The 19,030-nt window shown below is 42.1% G+C and overlaps 1 protein-coding gene across 2 annotated transcripts in view; it reads left to right on the top strand.

The window, feature by feature from the left end:
* afg1lb (AFG1 like ATPase b) overlaps positions 1–19,030 on the top strand; it is a 28,825-nt gene that overhangs the window by 1,013 nt on the left and 8,782 nt on the right. Inside the window, exons 1-7 of one of the 2 annotated variants that reach the window (XM_085770853.1) lie at positions 256–393; positions 620–915; positions 4,274–4,325; positions 4,444–4,545; positions 4,803–4,930; positions 8,925–9,024; positions 13,358–13,416. In XM_085770853.1, the coding sequence (XP_085626979.1) occupies positions 279–393; positions 620–915; positions 4,274–4,325; positions 4,444–4,545; positions 4,803–4,930; positions 8,925–9,024; positions 13,358–13,416 (852 nt within the window). In that variant the 5' untranslated portion in view covers positions 256–278. Of the gene's footprint in view, positions 1–255; positions 394–619; positions 916–4,273; positions 4,326–4,443; positions 4,546–4,802; positions 4,931–8,924; positions 9,025–13,357; positions 13,417–19,030 lie in introns of those variants that run through there. The other variant, XM_085770854.1, reaches the window with a different exon arrangement.

Here is a 19,030-nt window from a genome sequence, read left to right as displayed (position 1 = left end):
TTAATTAGACAGCAACTTTATATAAACGAACCAAAGCAGAATGATCCAAAAAAATATTAGCCTATAATGTGTGGTTTAAAAAAAGCATCTCTATATTCGTCAACAACTTCGCAACAATTGTTCTAATTGTTCCACACTTATGAATTGTAAAAATTAATATTTCATAAGAAAAAAAGCATTCAGGACATATCACATTTAAAATCCCCTCCATGTCTGTCCCGCGTTATGTGACTTGTATGTATCGGTGAGTCAATAAAGCTTTAGCGTTTTGAAGCAACATGGCGGCTTACACGGTGCCTGCAGTTGTCAGATGCTCAATGAAATTATTACTCAAAGATCTATCGCTGACCAAAAGGAGGATTTACTGTCTGTCAGCCAGTTGCACGGGTAAAAGTAAGTGTCTCCCTGTCATTTAGTAGTTAATGGCGATTGGTTGTGTGAGATTCAGGGCGTTACAGCGTCTTTTAGGTAACACAGGTTTGATAACTCTGCTAAGTTACCTGCACTAGTCACTGGGTCACACTTCAAGCGCGTGTTGTTTTACTGTATGTATGTTTTACTGTATTTTGTAGAATCAGGGTGCTTTGTTTTAAGCAGATGTCTTTTTAAATACTTCAAGGTTACACGAGTTGGAGGACATGCAGTTCATCTTCATCCTCATCATCCTCCTCCTCCCCTGATGGGTCTGAAACTGTTGGGCACTATGATCACCTAGTTCAGTGTGGTTCCCTGAGGGAGGATGCTCAGCAGAGACACGTGCTCCAGCAGCTGGCACAGCTGCAACACACCCTGAAGCCCTACAGTAACAGCATGTACCTGAACCCACCTCCTCAAAGACTAGACCCAAAAGATGAGGAAGACAAAGACCCCAACATTATGACAGCTAAAAACAATGAGGGCAAATCGACTGATAAGGTAACAAAAACATTGATACTGTCATGTCACAATACAGTAATACCCATCGCCATACTGAGAAAGTATCTCCTACAAAACACATGGGACATTGTTCATGTAGGCTGTTCGTTTATTCTGAAATCCCTACATGTTCCTTATCACAGTGTAAATATAAATTGAATTGTTGTGCTTTTAATCATGATTTGATCCCTTATTAATCATTTTTTATCATGTGAATGGTGTTCAAAAGATTTAAAGAGATTTATCACAGTCATGTACAGTATAGAAAACAGCGTCAAAGTAGTTTTAGTTGTCACTGAGAAACTGTCTCTTCAGTAGAACAACAGGCTCTTTCTGTCTATTTGACTTTGGTAATGTCCACCATGGTTTGCATGTACTGGTTGCAATTTATTTCACTACTAATGATAGTCAGAACTTAACTTTTTAAGATTGTGCATTTTTATCAGTTATAACATCGAATTGATAATGTTGAACTTTCTGGCTGAAACCAGATATTCAAATAGAAAAAGCCAAACACTACATCCCCAAAAGAAAGGGAATATTCCAGGTGGTCAGTATGTTGGGCAATAAACAAAGTGAAACTACCAGTCATTTATAATCTAGACTAGTGCTGTTGTCTCAAACTCAAGGCCCATTTACCAGCTTTTTCCATTGGGTTCACCATCAGATGGGGTGTGCTTTGTTGTCCAGGAGTTTCTGTCGTACAACTATCTGTAGCTGTTATAATTAAAAACCAAAGTCCCGTGGGTAATATTACAACTGAGCAAACTCCATCCACTGATGAAGACCATAAAATACTGTAGAAAGCCCAGGGAAAACCTAGAAAGTTTGACTTTTCAGAGGTTGACACTTTTTCTTTAACTTGTGGGGGAAAAACATTTAAGGGCACTACATAACAACTTTAAAAGTGCATACATTACTAAATAAACCCGGAGCATGAACAAAAACGGTGGTTGCGATTCTGGACACGGTTTGGGATTTACATGACAGCATGAATATGTTTAAAGCCTTTGACGGTGTGGCATCTGGACTCTCATTCTGTTATAAAGCCCCATTGACGTCTAACATATGGAGGGACTTCACAGAGTCCACTCGCACTGTACTCCAGTTGTATCGCTGATGGTGGCCATGGGGCTCAGGTCAAAGGGAGGGTAGGGGTCTGGGAAGTGTATTGTGCATGATGGGAGTTTTGGAACGGCCCTAATGTAGGGGTCTGTTGTTGTTTTTAGGTCAGGGGAGCTGACTGTCTAGTATTTGGTGGTGGGAGTGTGTTTTTTTTTTTTTTTTTTTGTTGGTTGGCTGGCACAAACACATAGGGTTAAGCAGAGATTTTGGAAGGCAGCAGGGCAGACCTCCCGCTGGGCCTGTCCCGGCACCCCTCTCACTCTCTCACCATCCCCATGCAGTAATGAGGGGATCCCTATTGTCTGGGCCATTCTTGTCCTTTTTGCTTTTGATTTGGGACTCTGACAAATACTTTGGTGTTAGGCTATCAACACCGCCACCGCCGCCCCCTCCTCCCGTTCTCTCCTTTTTGCACCTTATTTCTTGCGCTGGCTCTCACACACGCACACACACACACACACACATACACATACACACTGACTGGAGTACTTATGCAATTATTCTGGTTTGAATCAGGTCATACCACTGTCCTTTCGGTGTCTGTTCTCTCTGTGAAAGTGCCGCCATTGTCCTCACTAACTGACCAAGTCTGTGAGGAGAGTACACTTGACTTAATATTGACCCAATGTGGCGTGGTTTTGCGGATGGTCGGCTAACAATGGGCCATTGTTTGGTGGGAGCCGCACTCTTCAAGTCAGACGTGCATCATAGAGTCGTCCTGTACACGGTAGGCCTCCAGTGGGAAAAGGCAGTTGTACCGGTTAAACCGAACTCATAAAAGCACTTTTATCAACTTCCCTGGTTGATTCCCCGTGGCGTCTTTGGCTTTAAAAATGACTCCATGAAAACATGTTTATCTGCAGCCAAAGTGACTTTGTCCTGCATGTGAACTTTCCACTCATGTGCCAGTCTATATCCTCCACCAGGAGGTGAGACAAGGCCACAGAGCTCAGCTAGACGGAGCGGCTGAGGGACAGCCTTGTCTTTCTCCACTCTGCCGAAGCAGAATGGCTACCGGCCACCGCTGACAATTACCCCACCGCCCCAGAGGGCAGCTTGGGAAGTCAGGGAGAAGTCACATAGTGTTATGCCAGAGCAGACAGGAAAGGCTTGTTGCTCTTCCAGTATTTCACTCCAAGCGCAGGACAGGCGGCGGTGGATGGAGGGATGGTGCGGGGAGGGGAGGAGGGGTAGTAGAGGATGGGAGGAGTGGGGGGAGAGAAAGAGAGAGAGTGGAGAGAGCAGAGAGAGAGGATGGGTAACAAGTTTGTTTTTTCATTTAGTTTTCAATCGGCCATTGTCTGCATTTACCAGAGTCAAGTGCTCCTTGTGCGGTGGACACCAAGTGCAGTGGACACTGAGTACCTTCCCCATGAAATAGTTACCAAATTAAATTTTGAGAGGACAATCCTGTCTCTTCAGCGCTGAGTTAATTCCAGAGCTATTTGGCATCGCCCGGTTTCAGACATGGGCAATCATCAACCATTAAACCAGAGGCAACACATCTGTAGCTCATCCCGCTAAATACAAATATGCCTCATGTCATCCCGTCATAATTAAATTGACAACACGTTAGCGTTCACGTAGCTTGGGCGCTCTTTAGAGATATTTGGCTTTACTCAATATTCTCAGCTCGGTCACACAGAAGACGTTCTTTTTTTTTTTTTTTTTTGAAGCAGGGATCTTTTGATGATAGGAGGCAGGCAGCACAATGACTTCCAGCAGCACCTCAATGCAACAGTACCGTATCACAATTAGCAGCGCTAAACAGGCTGCACAGACAAGTCCACTCCATCTTGTATGGAGCCTCATCCAGTCCTCTCCGTTTTGTCTGACAAATCCCCCCATTGTTCCTCTGATGATGCTTTTCTTTCGTGGGAACCCTGGCTTGTCTTGTTGATTAGATCCCCTTTGTCTTCCTCCCCTGCAGTGGGCTAGTCTGGAGAATGTGAAACCTCACACTGTAGTGGTGGCTTAATGCCTCAGCATACTTTGTTTATTAAACGATGATTCAGTCTTATATGGTAATGAATATAAGGCAGTTTATTTAGGTCACTTACTATAGTGTCTTGCACATTTAATGAGGAATTAATCTATGTATTAAATGCAGATAACCTAATGACTTGTGGTTAACTGTTATGAATTGTTGTTGTTGGTGATGATAAGCAGCTGTTAAAAGATTTCATATAAAAACAATCACACTACAGTCATTTCCTCATTTTTCCTTTTGAAGGAAGAACCTGCTCCACGACCGCCCAGAGGCTTCTATATCTACGGAGATGTTGGTAAGGTCACATATAGAAACTTAATTAATTTTAATCATAGAAATGTAATAAGGATGTCCAAGATCCAGGATATATAAGTTGAAAAAATGGCTTTTGTCTTCATGTCTCCCCCTTCCAGGCACAGGGAAGACCATGCTGATGGACTTGTTTTACTCCCGTGTGGAAAACGCCCGTAAAAAGAGAGTCCACTTCAATGGCTTCATGTTGGACATTCACAAAAGTTAGTATCGTCCTCCCACTCCCCTCCACTAACTTACTGAGGCTTGGCTTTGTGTGACTTGATGTAAGTTTTCTGACTCCCCGCTCGCTAGAGATCCTATATTTATCTCTCTGTTTGTCCTGAAGCCCTTCCTGCTAATTGTCTACCATTATGCATACAGGTGAAATTACTGCTTTATTCAGTATTGTCAGTGTGGGTTTGGTTTGCTGATGCAGGTGTGCTTTAAGATGTGCCTGACGTTTGTGTGCTGCTTAAAGGGATCCATCGGAGGAAACAAAGCCTGCCAAAACGAAGGCTAGGGACTATGTTCACCTATGACCCCATATCACCGGTTGCCATGGAGATCAGCAGCGAAACCTGCCTCTTGTGTTTTGATGAGTTTCAGGTGAGCGAGCCTGCCACAGACACTGTTTGAGTGCATGTTTGTCAATTCTTAAAATCTGCTTCAACGTTACCGAGTTATGTTGTTGTTGATATTCTTCATGTCAGCTGCACAGATTTCCTTCATACGCTGGTGCACAGAAACTAGTGTTAAATATTAGGTTACATGGTTAAATGAAATGCTCGGATTTGAGTTAACAAGGGTGTCCTGGTGTTTAGGTATTTTATTGCAATGACACATCTGTTAGGTGGCAGAATTAGATATAATACAGTCTTTGTAAATGAGACCATGAGGGCATATTGGATACAGTTAAAATAAAAATCTATTATTTTAAAGGTATTTTAAAGTTTAAACAAGTTTGCACATCGGAAAACATCGTTCAAATGCTTAAAATGTCAGCATTTTGCATCATATTCATGATATTCTATTATGTGCTACCTTAATTCGTTCCCCAAAATTTGAAGACCTGTTGTTGTACGTTATTATAAATATGCTGGTATTAACATAAACAGTATTGAGCTTTTATAGCTCAGCAAGAAACATTTTATGCTGTTTATGAGGATCCGACTCAAACAAGGGCCGTGGCTGGATGAAAACTGCAGGAAATGTGTGTGGTGTATATACAACAACAACAACAGCAGCAGCAGCAACTCATACAAAAGTGATGAGGAAGAAAACAAGAGTTAATTCAATAGTATTAACTTTAATGTTGTGACCCTACTTTGTTAACAAGACAAAAAGTCCTATAGAGAAGTTTCGCTTTGTTTATTCTAAGTGCTTAAACTTGGTTCTTTATTAGTGTTCAGTCCCAGCCGGTGTCTTCCCCGTGTGGACAACAGGATGCTTTTGAGCAACGATGTCCCTACAAAAACAGGACTGGGGACACCTAGTGGCCTTTTTGAATATAGTACAGTCGTACCTTGACTTCATCAATGTCCTCTTTCTGTAGTAGTACGGTGTAGTAACATGGTAGTTTACTGGTAACAGGAGTAGTAAAATTCAGAAATCTCAGATATTTAAATGTGCAACACTTTCATTGTTATATAAAACATATATTAACGTATATTAAACCTGCAGCAGTCTGATCAATCAGTGGTGGCTTGTCTATACACTCACATGATCAGTTTGCTCCCACAATTTACAACCAAGTCATTTGTATTTTTTGCATATTGGATATATATACACAACTAAAAGGCACCGTCGGCCATTAGCGCTGCAGAGTTTTCATTATTTTACTGTTTGGTGTCAGAAGAGAGAGCCACCGCTGAAGCTCACTCTATTCTCTGTGAGGTAGTCATCCATTCACTGGCATAGAGAAAGACATACACTCCTATCTTTATCATCAGCAGCAGCAGCCGAGCACATCTGTTTGCAGATGCAGCACGGTGCGTGTTCTTCTCACTGATATCATTACAGTTAATGCCGGCGGGGGCCAAAGGTCACAGAAGGTGCGGTTGCTCTCTCTAATCACTCTCTGTGCATCTGCGAGGATCAAGAGCCGCTCCTTTTCATCCACCCGTCTTTCACATTTTAAACCGCGCCGCTGTTTGTGCATCCTCATTGATTTGTTTTGTTTGCTGTCGCCAGCTTTGCTGTTTTCGCTTGTCGACTGTTGCTACCGGTGAATGGATTGGGGGGTGGGGGGGGAAACAAGCAGACATGTGCGCGTTGTTTGTGATGCATAAACAAGAGGTTGTGAGGTTGGGAGAGTTGGGGGTGGTGGTGGTGGTGAGCGGTGGGTTGGGTGGTAGGGGTGGGGGGTCTATACCAATCAGCATCCTCCTCCACTCAGCCATGCAAATGAGTTCTCTGGGTATCAGTCGCACTCTTCTGCTTCCTTAAGTGAGTGGAGCTAGAAAGCGACTGGCGGCGGTGGGTCAGATGGATCTTATCCTCTTAAATGCTAATGACATTTCTCCATTCTCTTCATTAGCGCCGTGCCATTATCAGTAATTTGTAGCCCCCCTCCCTCCTTTTACGGCCCCCACCCGGCTCCCCCTAATGAATACTCGCCCATTGAGAGGTCCGAGATGGAAAGATGGGAAGAGAGTGAGAAGGGAGGAAGAAGAGTGAGAAGAAAGCGCTTGAGCATCATTGTCTCGGGGCCTCAGTCACTGTGCAGCCTCTGTGAAATTGCTCATAGGTTGTGTACATAAAGAGGTGTAACATCAAAAGAGGTTTAATTTGGCACCCGTGTGCCTTGCTGTAAACTGACAGCCGCTTGAGTAATTGGATGCTCATTTAAATATCAGCATTGGCTGACGGAGATTGCGCCATTATTTTTGTGTTCCACAAGTGCTACATCGGTCCCCTCCACCTTTCTCATACTGTGGGTGCCCATTCTCTTTCCCTCTCCCCCTACTCATTCAGCAATCAATATTGCCCCTCATACTATGCCCATGTTGAGGGCACATGAATAAACAAATTCAGGTTGTATAAAAGGTCATTTTTAAATGATTCTTTTGAAATGAAAATAAAATCCTGCGGTTGGAGGAAATGGGGGCCCCTTCAGAGAGACACAGAGCCTTGGCTTTCTGTTGATTCTCATTACACGCGCACACACACAATCACTGCCACGCACACAAGTACACACACACACTAATTTCATGCCCTTAGCCACCTCTCCTTAGTGAAATCAAGGCTTTAACACAAATGTTAATCAAGTATTGGCAAGGGCAGTGGGGCTAATATGCAAAAGCAGAAGACTCTCCACACTATGAAAGGAGGCATATGCTGTGGGTATGGCCATCAGAAGTGCCTGTTATATACAGAAAAGTAGGTAAGAGGCCGTAAGAGAGAGAGAGGGCGGGACAGATCCGTGGCTGAAAAGTCTTCCTTTTTATTCGGCACATCCTAATTCTTAAGATATCCTTTTTTTAAATGATGGAAATAACTTGAATCCTTCTCTGAGTGTACTTAGAATGTAGTTTATTAGTCAGAAGGGATGTTTCTCTAACGCCTACACCATTAGTTGCTCTCTTTACAGCAATAATTTTGCAAGCGAAGGTCACTTGTTTTTCAGTGATTTGTGTGTCACCTTTATGTATTGAATACAGATGAAAATCGGCTTTGAGCAAAAAAAAAAAAAGAAGCTTGAAATTAATTAATTTTCTTTTGCGATTCATCCGCCTTGAATCTTTTTTTTTTTTCAGCCGTTGTGCTTCATCAGGTTTCCTGTTTAGGTGCTGCTTTGACTAGTGTGAGTCACATGGTAACATGATTTCTCCCTTCATGCATGCTCAAAAGAACAACAGAGGTGAAAGAGGGAGAGACGAGAGAATAAGAACAAAAGTGAGAGCACTGCATTGCTAATAGAAAGGTCAGAGCTCTTCATGTAACAGCCAGCGACTCATAAACGTCCTTGCTTCAGTGCTGTCATTGACCGTTGTTTATTGCGGACTCGTGGAAATGATGTAGATGAAAAATGCAATGGGCGGTTGAATTGGATTAATGTGTTATAACCCGGTGAAACCTTGTGTCTGCAGCCTTTTTTATATGCCTTTATATGGCCATCTTGGATAGAAGCTTTGTCTGCCATCCTGACCTCAGTCTGGATTCACACCGCACCGTTTTCATTATTCTTTTCTTTTTCTTGTTTTCTCGCTTGCGTTCGGGTCATTCTCACGTCTGCTCAGTTGATTAGCTCGGGTCCGCTGCTTTGCCTCAGCTACTTGTCCTCTGCAGAAAGCCGCTTCGTGACCATTTGCAGTCAGTTCAAGTGGTTTAGGTGTGTGTGTGTGCGTGTGTATGTGTGCGTGCGCGGATGTGTGTTGGAGTTGAATGGCCATGACCAGACACAAAGGATTGAATGAGCACACCTGAATGACACTAATCAACATGGAGTGTTAATAGCATGGTTTGACCTCAGACACACTCACACACACACACCTACACCTACACCTACACACACACACACACATGGGCATGCAGTGTGGCAAGAAAAGGTAAATTATACAGTACATGAATGTGTCTCTTCTTCCTCCTCTTCTTCTGTCAGGTGACCGACGTTGCTGATGCCATGATCCTGAAACAGCTGTTTGAGACGCTGTTCAAGACAGGAGTGGTGGTGGTGGCCACTTCCAACAGAGCCCCCGATGGTACGATGACCAGTGTCTGTAAACTCAGTAATGTGCTTTTTATTTGCTGTCAGCCTTTTGTTAATCAGCTCTGTTAGTGGTTTGTCCATGCACATAAAGAGTCTAAAGTACTATACGCCTTCAGAAATGATCAAGATTTACATTTGAAAGTGAAGTCACAGATCTGAGACAGCATTAATAGGAGTAACAACTTATAGATCATGTAGTATTCATACACTGCCCATCCAAAAAAAAAGTCACTATTTGGATAAGCTACATGTAATAGGTAAGAGCCTCCCGTTGAATCATTTCTGCATGGATGATAATGTTTCAACTGGCAACAACTTATTTAACCCTACCTGATGCAGTCGGAAGACACATCCTGTGGTTGTGGAAAATGTTAATCTGTTTCACAGAAGGGTCAAATTATTGGCATCAAGCAAATAAAACATCTAAGGAGATTACTGAGACTTCTAAAATTGGGTTAAGAACTGTCCAACGCATTATTAAAAACTGGAAGGATAGTGGGGAACCATCATCCTTCAAGGAAGAAATGTGGTCCAATGGGACCACAGAGCTCATATCTTAACCCCATTGAGAATCTTTGAAAAATTAATGCAGCTCTGGACGGAAATAAATGTTGTGACATTGCAGAAGCTTATCGAAACGATGCCACAGCAAATCAAAACTAAAGGCGGTCCAATGAAATATTAGACAGTGTGGCTTTTTTTGGGGACGGGCAATGTATTTAATATTATGGTATCAGCTTCTCTTACTGCTGCTCACAACCAAAAAGGATAGTTTTGAACCATATCATCGCCATGAGGGGAAGAAAGTCTCAAAAACTGTCATGTTACTCTGATGTTTGTCACATTGAATAATTGCGTGTAGCATCAAAGGAGACAATTTTATTGCCGAAAAGTCACACACATCCCAAAATGGCTGTTAGTTTGTTGAGAAAGTAAGAGATGACATAATAAGTATCGGAGCAGAAACATTTACTTGAATGCTCTGAATTAGAGATCATAGTGTGGACTGCATATATACAGTAATTTTTGTTTAGTCAAAGTGGCTATAAACACGCCTTTAGACACTGATGCTACATTATCAAGGGAAGTTTGGGGTTCAGCGTCATGATCAAGGATACTTAAAATACAGTTGAGTCAATAATCCAGGGATTGAAGCAACAGCTGTGATAGTCTAAACTGAAGGTGAAACAATCTCGTGCTTTGCATAAGAGACTGAATCAACTGCATTTTAACAAGTAAGCAGCAAGTTCTTCCTGATGCTGCACTGACTCAGAAATGACAAACATGTTGAGTGTAGAAAGTTCTTTTAACTGCCAACTGTTTCACCACTAACTTCATCTAAATTACAGTATTTACTATGCTTAATTTCAAATTCTTTATTTTTAAAAAGGGACAGTGCACACTGATCAACATTTCTAAACAGAAAGTAAATGTGCCCGAATTAGCTGAGGGCTTTTCATCGGCAGTCCCTTCGCCAGATAGTAATTCAGTAAATAAACGCAATTAAAGCAGCATACATTGCATAGAAACCAATCACACTGGCCAATACACTGCACCAAGAGACAGGACTCAACTCATTCAACACTTAACATAGAATAACACTCAGCTGCATAATATCTCTCCAACACACACACATGATGTTTTTGGTCATCTTGCCTTAATCATGAGGTTGTTTCCAGTTTCTTGATTCACAATCTTGTCAGTTAATCATTTGACTTTTTGGTTGCATAATAGTGATTTAAGAGAAACTTATAGTAAAACATGGTACTTTGGAGAGTTTTACAACAATCTGCACCTCACTGTCGGAGTAACTGCATGCTTGTTAGCTTTTATGACTTATTGAGAGTGTTAAGAGTTCAAGGTATTAGAGGTTTATGAAAAGTTCAGCTCACAGACGTAACAGTAAAATACAGTCAAACACTGCATTAGCCCTGCAGGTCTACTAAACCATCCAGCAAACAGTTGACTAAAGTTACAAGTAATACTCCTGGAAGTACAGTACTTCTCTTCCACCTGTGTGTGTAACCCAAAGTAACATCAACAACACATTTGACAGTTACTTTACATACATCTACATCACGACTTCCTACTTAGAGCAATTAACTAAAGGGAAAGAGCCAGGGAACATTTGATACAGCTCTCACCTTTTCAGAGACATAACACAACCTTTAAACAGGCTTTGATGTTGCATTTACTGCCAGCTGAGTATGGCTGGAGAAAGAGTGAGCAAGATGGTGATCAAGGTAGAGATAAATGCATGATGCGCTATCTGATGTCTTTTTTTTATTTCTTTTTTTTTCGCCGAGGAAGATGTTGATGTGTCAAAACCTTGAGTGGGTACGAAGTAGATGGCAGCAAGATGGCTCTCGTAGACAAAGACACGCTTCTCTGATATTTACTAGCTATTAAGAACAAAGCGCCAAACCATGCAAACTTGATAGAGAGCCTACTTGGTATTAATTACATGGTTAATGGAATACTGAAAGCCATAAGAGACAACCGGACATGAAAGGCATACATTTTCCGTCTTTATTGATGTGGAGATGCTGGTATCAAAAAGCACTAGATGTGTTTTAAAGATTGGTGTTTTCTAGAAGAGCTAAAACGGTGTTATATTGTTTTTATATACTTATGGAGTTTAATGAGATCGAGGAGCGTTAGTGTGAAGGAAACGGGGGAGCACTTTCAGTCCACTGGATCTTACACCCACTTTATATTAATGGACTGCGCTTATTTCTATTACCTGAAATGAATAATAAGTTTCACTAATGGCAGCACTGGTTGCGTCAGTTCATGATTAGATATACAGTGTGACTCAAAATGGTCCTATAATTAACAGTTTGTTGGCTCTTTGTGTTATTCAGCTCACTTTTCAGCCTCCTTCCCATTTTTCTATCCCTGTTAAATAAGGTTTTGCTATTGCTTCATAGCATTATTAACAGCTATTCAGTTACCAGTAAAGAAGAAACATGAGTTTAGTATCAAACTTCATTCCTTTACTCACCAACAGCTGTCTCCAGAGGTAGAAGACAACTCACCTTGTCTCACTCGTTATCACTTTTTGTCTTCTACTGAAGATAGCATGCTGAAGAGTTAACTTTTGTCGAGCTGGATGGTTTTAGCACTTTCCAATTTTGTACAATACAAGAGTTGGGTGAGAAGATTCACTACAGTACCATGCTAGTATAGCAACTATGAAGCGTTATCAGCGGGGAGCATATGTCAGTCCGACCGCCCAAAAGTCCGACCGCTCATTTCTCCGACTACCCATTAATCTGAGTTATTCTACAGTTACGGTGGGTTAGGGTTACTTAAATCTGAGAAATGGGAGGTCGGACTGATGGACGCAAAAATAAAGACATGTATGGTCGGAGAAATGGGAGGTCGGACTAATGGACGCAAAAATAAAGAAATGTATGGTCGAAGAAATGGGAAGTCGGAGAAATAGGTAGTCGGACAGACGTCATGCGCCCGTTATCACCTGCTTAGTGTTAGCGTAACTTATCCTTGCTTAGAATAAAGACAGAAACCATACAGAAACATACCGGATATTATATGCTCATCATTGTAAACTTTAGAGGTGCTGGTAGGCCAGTTTACGTTACCTTTCTAACTGTTTTCATTCTCTATCCTAAGCTAACTAGCTGCTAGTTGTACATTAACAAAAAAGTTGAAATCATCCAAGTCAAACATATCCAAGTCTGACATTCAAAATTGTTCGGACTCTTTCTTTAACACTGGAGAATAGTCGAGTCTCCCACACAGCACGGTTCATTACAGTGTGGGAGTTATCAAGTGAGTGTTATTTGTGTGTCAGGTCTCACTGTAGTAAGCTCGAGCCCAAACATCAACAACAACCACCGACCACTTGTTTGCATTCGCAGCTGGAGAGAGCTTAAACATCAGTGTGTGTGTGTGTGTGTGTATGTGTGTGTGTGTGTCTGTATGTGTGTCTTTGTCTGTGTTTGTGTGTGAATCCCTATCTGTTTTATCTGTCTATCAGGGATGCTACTTCAGATGTAATTTGTTCCAGCCGAGCTAATTGAAACCTCTATTCAGCGAGCTGCTGTGGACATTGTCCGCGCTGAAAAGGCGACAGTCCTTTCTCTCGCCACCATTGTTTGGGAATGTAATGAATTTTATGTTGCTGCCGCTGCCGGTAGAGAAATCCATTTTTCTCCCCTGGTCCCAGTCCTTTTGTCGTGCCTCCCCACCCATCCTTCAGTTCATCAATAGCCACTTTATCTGCCAATCTGTGGCGGGGGAATGACATTATTAGGAGGCTAAACAGCAGCTCTAATACAGGCCCTCCCCTCCTCTTTCAGATCTGTACAAAAACGGACTTCAGAGGGACACCTTCCTACCTTTCATCGATGTGCTGAAGGTAGAGTCATCCCTCTCTCTTGTCTTGTTAATTTATTCATTTGTTTATCACACAAACACACACATACACACACACTTGCATGCGCGCCTCTGTCCCTCTGTGTCTGTCTTTTTGCAAGTTGCTCTTTAGTGGTTTGATGTTTTCTGCTTCCTGGATGCCTCATACAGTGTCACAAAGCTGTCTTTGATCATACCAGGGCACGGTGAAAGACTCACAGAGAGAGAGAGGGAGAGAAAGGTAGTGAGAGATGGAAAGAGCGAGGCGTGAGCTCAGGTAATGTGAATGGGAGATGGGCGGACGGGCTGAGTGACTGACCCAGACTGCTTGCATTTCAAAAGTAAAGGGAGGGTGGGGGGGAGCGAGCGAGCGAGGGGAGCGACGCAGCAGTTAGCATTTCCAGCAAAAAATCTACTTTGCAATTTAAGCAGGTAGCGCCATTATCCTGCCTTGCATCTCAGATGATCATTGATGTGTTTGGAGTGATCATGATCATAAATAATTGCATAATAATTTGTTGTCATGCATTTTGCAACAGAGGACGGTTTGCATTCTTGCACCTATTATTGGCATTTCGTCCAAATAGTATCGACGAACAATATCCCACTGCCATAAATGTAAAAAGTGTTTCCGTTGCACCATTCACATGAGGAAAAATTCACAGTGGTGGGAAACAACAGGTAAAATGAAGAGATTAGATTACATGTATAACCATTGTGGCACCCGCCATGCCCACTCCTCAAATACCAAACACTTACACATTATAAACTGGTGGATGTGAGGTGTAATAGTTATAAATTGTTCAACTTCTCACCTAAAATGATCCAAAACAATCACCTGACTGACCTTTATTAACCAGCTTTACTTTATTAGTGATTCCCTGCATATTAATTTAACTTTTGATTTGCATATGATACAGGTGATTGATTTTAACCAAACTTTTCTGATCCCTGAATTATCCTATACAAATGCTTAATAGATGCACTGTTAAGATACTGCCAGTTTAAAGTAGAAAATACTACTACTACAAAGAATGCACTTCATTTATTATAGCTTCAAAGTTGAAAATGTCTCTCTGTACTTTTATTAAACACCCTGCGTTAACATACAGACATATTAACACAAAGTTTAGAGACCCGCCGATGTATTTTGATTTTGATATACTGGTTTAGAGTAGTCCAATAACAAACAGTCACTGACATACTGGTAGATTGTGGTGATTTAGAAAGCATCATAACTATTAGTTTATATTATACTGCTGTGTTATTATAATCCCATGACATGCACCTGTTGCCTGTTGCATCCTCCACAGACCTCAGTGTGATGATGACGTAAGGAAAAAAAAAAAGCATAAGGAAATTCCAGCACAAGAGCGTTGAACAGGAGTAATATGGTTGATTTTTTTTTAGGGCTCAGGCCACAGACAGTTTCAGGGTCATCAGAGCTCTACACACACACACACACACACACATGCACACAATCAAGAATCAAGCACACAAATGTAAGTGCCCCACAACTGGGGAGGCCTTGGAGTCACCCTGCTCCCCACCCACTCTCCCAGCAGCACCCTTGCCCTCTCTAATCCACCCTCATCAAGGTCTTGAATGCCTGTTGTGCCTCTCTGCCCTGCACTACCTCCTCTCTTTCAGGGTCCCATGTTCCCCTTTGTGAGGCCATCTGGTTTTGGGGGTCGTTTTTTTTTTTGTTTTTTGCTTTTTTTTTTGTGAGGGGGTGCAATGCCTTCTCTATAGCGGCCAGTTCTGTAAAGTTAAAGCGTGTTTTAGCGGGGTCACGCTGCTAACTAGCTGACCCTTAATAGATTGAATTAATGCTTGCAGGGCCGTCTCCCCGACGCAGCTCACTCTCACATATGTTTCGGGCCTGAGTGTGTTTCTATAGCCAATGAATGAGGGCGTTAAAAAGCGAAGATAGCCCCCTGACCTCTCCTCCCCATCACCTGAGCCAGAGTGGAAGAGGTTAATCCACCGCCTCCGTCCGCCTGGGTTGAGGTCTTTATTTAACTATTGACTCCTGATTAGTTGGGATCCCCCTTTTTTCACAGCACCCTAAATAATCCAGTTTCCTCATCTTGAAAATGAGAAATTAGATCAAGCACGCATTTCTTTCTCTCTCTTTTTTTTAAAAAATAGACCCACTTGTCAGGCATGGAAATCACTGAATCTTAAAGTTCCCGACAGCTTTTCACTTTTTAGTTTGTTTACTCGTTCTTCCATTCACTCAGTCATGTGTAATTTCTTGTTCTTTTTAGTGGGCTTTCTGTGGACTCCATCAGGGAGTCTATTCAGTTGTTTAGGCCTCTTTTTTTTTTTTTAGTTGTAGCCGTAGCAAAGCTCAGCATTCGGTAAAATACAGGGTTTAAGGGCTTTTTTCTTTTTTTTTAATGGACACTGGCAGTATTGTAACTAAGACACTCTTCCCACTCTCTCTCTCGCAAACTGTCCTCCCTCTCCACTTCACTTTTCATCGGCCATCCTCTCTCCAGCCCTCCATCCCCGCTCTTTATTCTATCACTATCCTGTTATGCTCACTGGCTTTACTCACCCAAGGTCAGGTCTCTGCATTGTAGCAGCAGAATAGTGACTTTATTTTCCCTCCGCTTGTTCGATAGCAGTGTTGCGCGCGGTGGTGCAGGGATGGAGGGAGAGGTGGCACGACAACAACAACAACAAAAACTACAACAACCCTGAGGCAACTTTAGAGTATCTCCTGGTTTCCTGCTGTTTTCAACCCATTTTTTTTAAAATCCGCTCTTATTCTCTTATTTATTTGTGTGTGTGTGTGACTGTTAATAATTGCTGTGTTGCCCAGTTGGTGATTAGAGGAGGGAAAAAAAGGAGAACTATATAAATAAAAACAGGATGAAATTGAGGAGTGAGAGGGATGTGGTCCTCTAGTGGAGACCTTGGTGAGAGAAGGACCGCCTGAAGAGCTGGCCGCCTGCCAGTTCAAATCAAAACGGATGCTGATATTTGATGACTGTCATTGTCTTCCAGAGCATTTAATGGCAGGGCAGCGCCACTCACTGAGAGCCTGGAGGGTCTATACCTCACTTCTTTCATATTTGTGTCTCTTGGCTTTATAAAAAAAAAAAATGAATAAAGGACAAATCGATTTTTCTCCTATTCAACAAGAGGAACTCGCTCTCGCTCTTTATTTATTGTTTAATTTCATGATTGATCCAGTTACCTTGGTTTATTATTCCCATTCCCTGCTGCCACACTGATTTTTTTTCTTTTCTGTTTTGTTAGATGTGTGCAGGTTAATCCAGCTCGCATGCGCGCACACACACACACACACACACACACACACACACACACACACACACACACACACACACACACACACACACACACACACATTCACACAGACATTGTCCTCTACTGTATGTATTCATTTGTAAATCTGAAGGCAACATGTCATTCAGAATCATTATTCTCACCTCTAACTTCTCAGATATGTTTAAAGCACCTTGTTATGCTTTGTGGCTCTTTCTTTTCTCTCACTGCTTGATTTTCTGTCCCTTTTTTTCACTGTTGAAACATTGTGAAGTTGAAAAGATGAAGACGGGTTTTTGTTGTTAAACTGAAACAGATGCTACTTCTTCATGAAGAATATGGAGATGGGCTGCTGACTCGTTTACCTGAGCAGTCCGTTTTTATATCTTTATACCTGAATAACGTACTGTTGATCACACAAGGCAAGACAAGTTAAAAGAAGAATATAAGAGTTAGTCCATTGGTTTCAGTCACACAAAGTAACAAGACTGGGCTGGAGCCTGCGCGATGTAGTCAAAATCGCAATTTGTGCAATATCCAAATCACAGGAGCTGCATTTTTGTTTTTTGTTGTTTTTCTTTTTCTGGTTAAAGGTAAAATGCAAACAAAAATGAAATCATCAATTTTATATTTCTTAAGTGAACCAGAATGAACTCCCATCTTTAGTTGCGATCAGGTAATTAATTTATTGAAAACAACGTTTTGGTGCTTTTAGACCTTGACGATGGAGACTTGTCGGCCTTCGTGCTTTTCACATGCATCTGTCCATTTTAAAGGTGTGTCAATTTTATTTTTATTTTTAATTTTTTTAATATTTATTTACTGAAAATGGAAAAACAAAGAGAAATGACCGTTTTCACTGAAATAGCAATACTCATAATATGACGTATTTTGCCTCTAGTGCCTTAACGTCTGTGTTGCCACCAGCGTGGAGCCTCTGTTGGCCAGGTGCAGGAAGCACAGCCTGCGCCGGGTTTTTTTTTTTTTTTTTTTTGGAGCGGTTCGGGTTTTTTGGGCCTCAACAGAGCTTTGAGAGGGGTTGAGGGTGGGGGGTCCAGTGGGGTCCTGGATCACGAAAGGTGGGGCCTCCAACTCAAAAGATGTTTCCCCAAGAGGAGCAGCCGAGGCAGGGGGAGGTTGTGAGAACGACCCCGCAGAACAAACCATCGCTGGCCCAAGGCGGTCACACTTTAAGGGAATAGATCATTAGGTGTAATTAGGGTGTTCACATTGTCACGTACCCCCCCGGCTGCCCAAGAATGAATAAAATCACCAGATACACCCCCCACTCACTCACACACACACACACAGAGCAGCTCCCCAGTTAGTGAAAACACTTTGATGTCAGAAGAGTCGTCCAGAACTTGCCAGCATAAAGGCAGTGTTTTAAGCTTTCTCTCTTTTCTACCCCGTCTCTCTCTCTCGACCCCTCTATCCCTCCCTCCCTCTTTTCTTCAGTCCCGCCACACAAGGCTGTAAGACACACATGGTTGAATGAACGACAACCTCTCCCCCCCTCCTCCTCCCCTCTCCCCTCTCCCCACCTCTCTCTCTCTCTCTCCTCTCTCTCTCTCTATCTCCCCATCTCTCCCCCCTTCGTCTCTTTTTCAGCCTTCCCACCCCGCATTTCTTTGAGGCCTGGTCAATTCTCCAGGCCAAACAAAAAAAGCATCAAATGTTTTCTGCTGCCGGGTAATGAGGGAGTGGACCTCATCAGGGCCCAATAGTCAGCTATCCTTGGCTTTTGTTGCAGCTCAATGGCACCGCGCTCTTTGAAAAACTCAAAAGCAACTTTTTGAGGAGTAAAGGATAGAGAAAGATATGTCGTAGAGAGAGTGGGCGCAGAGGGGAGTAGAGGCAGCCACCAAAAAAAAAAAAAAAAGCCACTCTGTTTTTATGCTAAACGGCTGTCCAGAGAGAGCAGTGGACAACTCGGACAATGACATGATTGGAGCTACATGTGTTTGGATGACTTTCTTCTATAGAGGCTCTGATTCTCACGTCTGTCATCTCTCTGTGTTGTGAGTCAGCTACAATTAGGGCTGCTTTTCACACAGCTCATACAAATGCTTGATAATAAGGCCCAAAACTTTAGGCTATACAACAAACAATTTGTGTAACAGACAATTTAAAATGTTTTTTTTTTTTTTAAAACACCATATGATTTATATGATATATTGCAAAATTTCCACCACAATCTTCTGAAGCCTGAGGTGATAAAACTGTTTTGTTTTTCAGAACGATGCAAATATCTACAAATATTCACACAATATATTTATACTCAAACAAAAAGAGAAAGAAACGGTTTCATTTTCCACTTC

Source organism: Trachurus japonicus, chromosome 24 (genome assembly GCF_045865225.1).
Source record: "Trachurus japonicus isolate A0001 chromosome 24, Traja_1.0".
NCBI lineage: Eukaryota > Metazoa > Chordata > Actinopteri > Carangiformes > Carangidae > Trachurus > Trachurus japonicus.
The sequence above is the reverse complement of the archived record's forward strand: the minus strand, read 5'-3'. Positions and strand labels throughout refer to the sequence as shown.